The sequence below is a fragment of the Fukomys damarensis genome, unplaced genomic scaffold (genome assembly GCF_012274545.1).
Source record: "Fukomys damarensis isolate Sample0158 unplaced genomic scaffold, DMR_v1.0_HiC HiC_scaffold_39, whole genome shotgun sequence".
Taxonomy (NCBI): Eukaryota; Metazoa; Chordata; class Mammalia; order Rodentia; family Bathyergidae; genus Fukomys; species Fukomys damarensis.
In genome coordinates, this window is record NW_022900951.1 from 11,657,983 (window position 1) to 11,666,691 (window position 8,709).

Genomic DNA, 8,709 nt, shown 5'->3' on the forward strand with positions numbered 1-8,709 from the left:
CCTCTCTTCTTCTCTCCCTCTCTCTCTCCATTCTATAGGGACCTCACATTATCCTCCATTCTGTTTAAACAGGCAGGTTACTCTCAGAAAACTTTTCTCTACTAAGATGCTCCAATATCTAAAATTACGCCATAGAGAATTGTTTCCTTTCAGTGCAGGTTCTTGCCTGTCTTACGTTTAAATGTGAAAACTCTCTCCAGGGTAGGCTCAATTTCGCCAAAGAGGAAAGAGCTCTAAAGGACAGCCTGCAGGCAAAAACTGAAAGGATAGACACTAAGAATGGAAACCTTGGTAACCTGGGCAGTGGGATTATAGTGGATAGTTTGTCTTTCAACGTATTTTCCAAATTTTCCATGAGTAGCTGTGAATTAGTTTCCTATGGTTATCATAACAAAGCACCACAAACTAGGTGATTTAAGATATAGAAATTGATCTTCTCATAGTCCTAGAGGTTAGAAGTATGGAATCATGGTGTCAACAGGCCAGGTTCTCTCTCCATGTTCTCTCCCGGAAAGAATCCTTCCTCGCCTATTCTAGCTCCTGGCAATAATCCAGAGTATACTTGATCTTCCTCTGCTTAGAGATACTTCTGCTTTGCTTATTATACAGTGTTTTCTATCTATGCCTCAGCTCCTTTTCTTATAAAAATACCAGTCATGTGGGATTAAGGGTCTATTCCGCTTCAGTATGACCTCATTTTAACTCATTACATCCACCACGACATTATTTCCAAATAAGTCTCATTCTGAGATACAGGGGCTTAGGATGTCAACCTATCTTTTGGGGGACACAATTCAACTCATAAAAAGATAAAATGGCAGGAGGGAATGGGGTGGAAATCATCAAAGTATATTATATGCATGTATGAATATGCCAAATGAAACCCCTTAGTCTATATAACTAATATGCACTAATAAAACAAAGAAAATGCATTATTGACCTGCTCCTGGGACAGGAGAGTCAAACACTAAACAAATCTCTAAGAAGGATTGACTGGTCATGATCATATCCTTCCATTCATTCCTTCCTCCCTTCCTTCTGAAGAAGGAGGCAGAGAAAAGCCTGCAAGTGAAGGGCTAGTAGCAAATTCCCCCAAAGGAACCCAATCCAGGCCCTGTCTTCTCTCTGACTTGTTCCTGTACCTAGGGACATGTTTCGCCTGAAGTTTCACCTGAGTTTCTCATCATAGCCACTAGGAAATGGTAGTTTGAGTGTTCCATATTCTACATTTCACCAAGGTCAAGACATCAGAAGAGAAAACAAGTGCAACCAGCTATACCTGAGGCTTTACCCAAGGTGCAAGACTAGTGCAAAGCAGGGCACAAGCCTAGATGGAAGGAGTGGCCCCTCTGGGTGTGGCAGGTAAATAGGAGATCGTCAATGAGAGTAAGAGACGAAGGTAAAAATGCAGAGGTATCCAGGAATGTACCCCTCTGATTTTTTGAAAACTTCCCTTCCCTAATCCCTGTGAAATTACAAGTACTGAAGTTTCTTCCCCTTTCTCTCTTCAATTCACTGATCCTATGTCCTTGACTAGAAGCTTTTGGCCTTCAGAAAATTTCTCCTTTTGCTGAGTTTCAACCATAGAACCACTGCAGAGTGTTCTGAAGTCAGCAACTCCCAACCTGTGTTTGACCCTGACCTCAGTCCCTTAATCATCGTGATATGCACTCGGCACAGTCATTGGTATTTTTCATTTCAAAACAAAACTCCGCATCCTCCCTTCCTCACTCTACCCAGTTGCTATCCTTCCCAAATCCTTCTTCTCTAGCTCTCCAACCCAACATTAATTTAGGCTTAAAAACTTTACCATTTGGGCCACCATCTCTCTTTTAACCTTAATATGTAATCAAACAGTACACCTGATGTCTAGTTCCTTTCAAATTATCATTCTGTCATTTCCTAAGTTTGATCCAAATGGACACTTCATGCTTTGACTAGTATCATGGTTCCCAAAGTGTGGTCCCTGACTGTCACCAGCAGCATTACTCGGGAGCTCGCTGTGAATGAAACTCCAGGCCTCACGCCGGACTCACCACTTCGCCACACATTGCATCATTCTCATGTTAGCGAGCCCTCCAGGTGATATCGAGGCACAGGAGAATTTGAGAACCAGTGTTTTAGTGCAGCAATCTCCTATAATGCCACCACAATCTTTCCTGACTGGGGCTACTAGGGGCCAATTTACTTACACCCTTCATTATAGGCAGGTCTCGGCTCCACAACCATTAATTGCTGCCAATTCCCCGACTCATAAAGGTTAAACTCCTCTGCCTAGTTTTTAAAGTTTCATCATCTGTTTCTATCTCCTCAAACCTGTCCCACAAGACTCCCCAAGACGCTCTGCAGTCTACCTGTGATTAACTTGTTCATGTTCTAACCAACATATCTCTGAGTAGAACACCTGCTCACGTCCGCCCACCAGTCCTGTTACAACCGGGGTTGGATTGAGACCTTAAGAAACCCTGAACTGTGAAAAGTGGCTGGGTCCCCTCTCCCATGTGGAAACGAAAGTGACCATAATGCTTAGCTATCAGAGAATTGTGTGGCTATCAAACAAAGTATTGATTCTTTCATATGGTGTTTGGTTTACTGTTTAAAATATATTTGCTAAATTTTTTTTGTGTGTTTTGTGTGTGTGTGTGTGTGTGTGTGTGTGTGTGTGTGTTTATTTATTTGTTTTGGTACCAGGGATTGAACTTAGGACCTTGTGCTTGGGAGCCAGGCAGTGGCGCCACTGACTTAAATCCCTGGCTCCTAAATTCTTTTTAAAAAGTGGTTTTAGTGTCACCCTGCGCTCTTGGTACTCTCGAATTGTGTTCAATATACCTACTTATTAATTCAGTTCTGCCTTTGTGGATCCAAATCCTACTCATCATTGGGTGTTCCGCTCTTTTTATAAGCAAAATTGGATAAATAAGTGAATGAACTAGCAGCGTTGTCTTCTCAATGAAACAGGGAAAGTGTTTAATTTCTTCTGTTCTCCCCTTTTGATGCCTGTAGAGTAGCTGACTTCGGCATCCCTGTTTATTGTTCCCCTGGTCATGTAATACTCTCTCCTCAAATGCTTCGACCCATTTTTCAGAATCCTTCAGCCAGCAAGCACCTGGTGAATCTTTGCAAGAGAGTAACACTGCTCATACGTGTGAGAGCTCCATGCTTTAGCAAAGACATCACCTGGCAGTAAGATAGTTCTCTGACTTCTTTGTAAGTGAATCAGTTAGTGCCCAATATTTGAACAGGCTTTATAAACTCAGCCCTAACATAGATTGCAAGGGGTTTTTATTTTTATTTTTGAGGGTTTTTAAATGGGGTTTTTTTATTTTTTTTTTTTTTTTTTTTTTTTTTTTTTTTTGGTACTGGGGATCAAACTCCAGACCTTGCGCTTGCAAGGCAGGCAGCGGCAGTACAACTGAGTTAAATCCCCGGCCCACCTAAGGGTTTTTAATGTAAGAGCCTCTAATTAAAATTTTTCCTATTTATAAGCAACTTGTAAACCTCCAATTTATAATGATGCATTTGACCCACAAATAATGATTCGCTGGAACTGAAGTTTTTACTGGATAATTATCTGTGACAAATCTGTATCATCTATAGGATTCTGCAGAGATGTACACATTTTTGAACATCTGTATAAAGAATATACATCAGCAAGCTGTGGACATCTTTCCAGTGACTGCTGCATGGACATACCTCAGAAAGACCCACTGAAATTGCTCATCCCTCCTCTCTCCTAAGCACATTAGTCACCCACCCATCACTGTGATTTCAAAGCCCCTAGGACTCACCCTTCATAAATGAGTTCGAAAATCTCCTGTTGTCAACAAAGCCTCCTAGCCCCAGGGGCATGCGGGTATTACTGCCTTCTGGTCTGTTATCCATGGTGTTTCCTGGGGCAGTAAGTTCTACCCCCCACTTCAGTTGCTTAGGAAAGTCCAAATTCCGTGCTTCTCACGCCCCTGGGAAATTCCAGTTCTGTGGCTGGCTGAATTATACACGTGGTGGTCAGACAGTCTGCAACAGAGAACAGTACAGGCAGGGTAATCTGAGTACCACCTGTGGTCAGACACACACACACACACACACACACACACACACACACACACACACACCACCCAGCTAGCTGGAGGCTGGCCAAAGCCCAGAACAGCCCCCCAGCCTCAAGTCTGCTAAGGTGATGAGGTCATATCCTTTATAAAACTAAGACCAATCAATGAGGAAGCCTTGGAGTTTATCAGGAAGGAAACTCAGTTTTTAAGTTTTAGAGGACCAAGGGAGCAGAGTGGGGGTGAAGGAAACAATCCTCGTTTGCTGCAAAATTGTTCACCCTGCTGAACTCTCCTTGCTACATGGAAGCTCCATGATGTTGAAACTAGCCCCTGCAACCAAAAGCTTAGGAAGCTGGTTTTGCAGCGGCCTTGCTGAATTGCTTACACAGTTACATCCACAGCAAGCCTTGGCCATCTACACATGTGGTTTCAATTTTTCTGGGAATGTCTTATGCAAAAATGTGTCTATATGTTACAAAAATGCACCATTTGGAAAGAACTTCTGTTTTCTTCCTTTCAGCGGCAAGGATTTTAATAATTGTCCCATTTCACTCTTGCTCTACATATTTTGCTTTAACTTCGAAATAAATACTGAGTAGTTGCAATTAGAAAAATGGATTTCAAGGTGATATGGGGTGTGAAAGAGACCTGTTATCTTCCAACTGTCAATTATAAACAAATGTTATTTTGTTAAAGTTCAGTCAGTTTACCTATACGAAATATTTGAACTTTCTGTAAATATGGCTTTTCAATTTCTACTACGCCCATGGGTGCTGGTTCAGGCTGATGGTCACCTTTAGACTCCCACTGCTCCTATCTGCAAGATGGAAGAGGATTTTCCATCCTCACTGGGAAAGACTCTGAGTTACTTTCCAGGCATTGTCTGGTGAGGAAATAATTGTGGATTTGTTTTATTGCCAAAGATGTAGTATCACTTTTCTAGATTAATGGATCTTCAGCTAAAACTTTTGGTAACCAATCCTTAACAGTTTGAGCAGTATCCATATTTTAAAATGCATTTCTGTATGCATATACATATATATATATATTTATTTATTTTCATTGAAATATAGTTATATTATTCTGTCCTTTTTACACTTAGTTTGTATGGAAAATCTTTCCATTTCAGCTTATATGGCTATGCTTCTCTATTCGTTCACTGCTGCAATCCATATTGTGCCCAAAATATTTACTTATTCTCCTAATGATGCAAGCATAATGTTATCATTTCTTTTGATATGAACTACTACAGTTCACATTTTTGTGCATGTGGCTTTGTAAACATATTCAAACATTTCTGTAGGAGAGATTTGTAAGAGTGGAAATGCTAAACCAATGGTATGTTCTTACACATGTGATAAACTGTATAAAAAGACACAGAGACTCATGAATGAGTACAAGTAAAACTGGGGAAGTCTATACAAGATCAGTAGATTGTATGAATGCTGATTTCCAGTTATGATATTGCACTATGTTTTTCAAAAAGGTGCCATGGGGGGGAAACTGACCTAAGTATATAGGGGATCTCTCTGTACAATTTTTTAGAACTATGTGAATCTATAATTATTTCATACAAGTTTTAATTTTAGAAAGAAGCTTCTCATTTTAATTTGCACAAGTAATGCCAATTGCCTTCCATTTTCATTGTAGAATTAACTGAGAAGGTTAAAAAAATACAAATTATTCACTACTTTGTCAAGAAAGACTTAAAGAATGATAAATGTATTTGGTTTAGAGTGAAAAGTTTACTCTCAGTATAGACTGATAAGGAGTTAAACAGAAGGCGTGATGGGAAAGCTGGATGCTATTACCATTCTTTCCTAGTAAAATCTTCACAGTACAATTTATTTACTTTTAATTAAATTCCAAAGGGATAAGGCTTTCTGTATTCAAATTTACATTCCAATATGATAGTAAAGCGGTGCCAGGTTGTTGCCTTAGAACTTGGGAGAGAATTCATCAACTTCTAATTATTGATTATATTTATAATGTTGCTCACCACTAGTGAATAGGAGGATGGAAGCTGGGTTTTGTTTTTTTCTTAACTGTTTAACAACAGTTATTTACCAGAGGATACTAGTATGGGCATAACATTGAACTGCATGTGTTTCAGCTGTGATTATAGAGAAATATGGTGTCTTTCGACAAGGACAAGCAATAGGAGAACAGCAGTCTTACTAACTTCTGGGAGCCCTCGCTGTGTGTCTTGATGTTCAGTGAAACTGGCCCAGGTTAGGTAAGAAAAAAGAATGACCACATGCGGCAGATGCAAGGCGACAACCACTCCCTACCAGGGACTTTGTCCTCAGAAGCCTGTGCTTCTGCACCCCCTCACTTACATGTCCAAGGCTCACCTTACTCACAGATTATAAGACTCTGCCCCTAAGTTCTTCCTCCTGAGGAGCTTTGGAAGTCACTTCCAATCAAAGTTGGTCCAGGCGCTGAGACCTCTTGTTCTTCCAGCCAGCAATTTTTCTAGCACAAAACCTTTCCAATCTAGGAGGGCTACTTCTCTGATATTTTGGAATTCCCTGCTTTCTCGGGCTAAAGTCCTGTCTTTTTCAGTTGTTCTTGCAGAACTGGCTCTGCCTGCTGAGCCCTCTGACACTGCTTTGGAGTGCAGTCACTCAGCCCGGCTCCACAGAGCACTACAGTAAGATTCAAAGAAGGATGTGTTTTTTAAAATCTGGCATAGAGCAGTCTTACTTTGGGGCTTTAAATTCTCGTTCTTCTGTAATTATTATGTTTGTTAGTACATGTTTGCCATACATAATGATTACAGTTGTTGTGGGGAGTTAGTCCATGTGCATAACACATCTTAGTTCTTTTTACTTCCTCTTACTGACTCCTCCTTCCTTCTACCTCCACACCATGGAGAAGAGACCATGAAGTGCCACCAACAATAGCTGGCAAGCCACCAGCTGGGAGGCAAAATGAAACTAACAACTTTTTTGCTCACAGAGAACTGCATTGGAAATGGAAGAATCGTTGGCACTTGGAACCAGCAAGGAAAACATGGGACACTGCTTCCAGAATGAACTTCCACAATCAACGGTTGGCTAAAGGGAAACCCAAATCAGAGTCTCACGGTATGTTCTGTGTCAACGAACCCTGATAGATGCCACTGGAATAGAATAGCCTGTTACTCCTGTAGATGATTTGACTGCATAGAAATAACCCTGACTCAATGGACAATTTGATGCCAGTGAACCTGGCTGCCAAATCCACCATCACACCCAGAGGGAGGGACAGCAAGGGTTGCTAACCCAAGAACTCAAACTGGGTCAAACTCTGCAAGAATGCCTGCAACGTGGCAGAAAGAAGTCCTGAGTCTGAGTTAACTCCAGTTTTGCTACTTGGGGTAACATGTGCAAAGTCTCATTGGAATATCTAATCTGCATTCCCATCAGACAAGTTAGAGGTTTAAATGTTGGTATGTTTCTTGATTTATTTAGTCATGTGAGGTTATGTTAGGTTCTTCTGTGGTTTCCTGCATTTATAAGGTTGCTACTTTCATTGGCTTTGATTTAATAGGTGTGTAGTTTCTTTTCCTCGTCTTAGATTCCTATCTAGTTCATTCACTTCAAACCCCTGAGATAATATTATTAACTTATTTCTTTATTATTTTTCCAAACATTTGAACTCCCCTCCCAAGTTTTTAAATTACTCATACATAAGTCCTTCACAGTTGCTCCTATCTTCTTTAGTATTATTATTCCTCGACCCTTCCCATCCTAAGGCTTTGGCTCTTCCATATCTTACTTAGCCTATTGTCCTGCCAACCAGCAGGTTCTCATAACCACGTAGCTTTCCACAATCACAGAGAACCTCCTTTCTCCTATATCTCACCCTTGCCCCCATAAAATACCCTCTGAAAACTCAATACAAACCCTTCAACTCAACTGTAAATACTCTAATAAAATCAGACCCCACATTAATCTTTTCTTCTGATCTACCACTGTTCCTCCTTCATACCTCCTCCTTAGTGTCTAATATTACTCGTCCAACTACCTCCCTTTCTCCCCCGCCCCACCTCACCTACCTCATTTCAGAGCAATCACAGATAATAAACTCTTACAGAGTGCATAGAGAATAAACAAAGGATTATCATATAGAAGTGTTGTAAGGTTGAATCTGTGGATGCTGTTATAACCCGAAGTAAGTATTTTGGCAAAACATAGGGACATAGTAAAAAAAAAAAATCATGTAAGATAAATAACAGAAAGATATTAGCTCCAGACATACAAAGCTGAAAATTATTCACAGGGAGCAACATCCCATCAAAATTCTTCATATAGGTCACAAACTCTCCTCACTCTCTAGTCCCTAACCTGCAGTAGCCCTCCCCCCAAAAACAAGAAGGGGAAAAAAGAGGGGGCTACATACAAGTTACAATACACACACACACACACACACACACACTCACTCACATAGGAGAATGAGGAAGCAACAAAATAGATCTCTGAACCACCCTTCAACTCTCCCAAGGCAGAGAAGGGGTCACAAAGGAAGAAGAAAACAAATATGAGGCAGCAGAAATCTATAAAAAGTTTGTAGAAGGGATGAAGAAAATAGATGAGTTCAAAGAGGAAATGATCCAAAAGTTCACAGCAATTTTACTCGCTATGCCCACAGTGAATTTGGGAGAAAAGTAAAAAAA

The 8,709-nt window shown here is 40.5% G+C and overlaps 1 protein-coding gene across 1 annotated transcript in view; it reads right to left on the reverse strand.

The window, feature by feature from the left end:
* Positions 1–8,709, reverse strand: part of LOC104876945 (ankyrin repeat and SOCS box protein 9) — a 62,162-nt gene that overhangs the window by 45,316 nt on the left and 8,137 nt on the right. The window contains exon 2 of the mRNA XM_010645190.1: positions 3,789–4,014. Within this exon, the coding sequence (XP_010643492.1) occupies positions 3,789–3,882 (94 nt within the window). The 5' untranslated portion in view covers positions 3,883–4,014. The remainder of the gene's footprint in view (positions 1–3,788; positions 4,015–8,709) is intronic.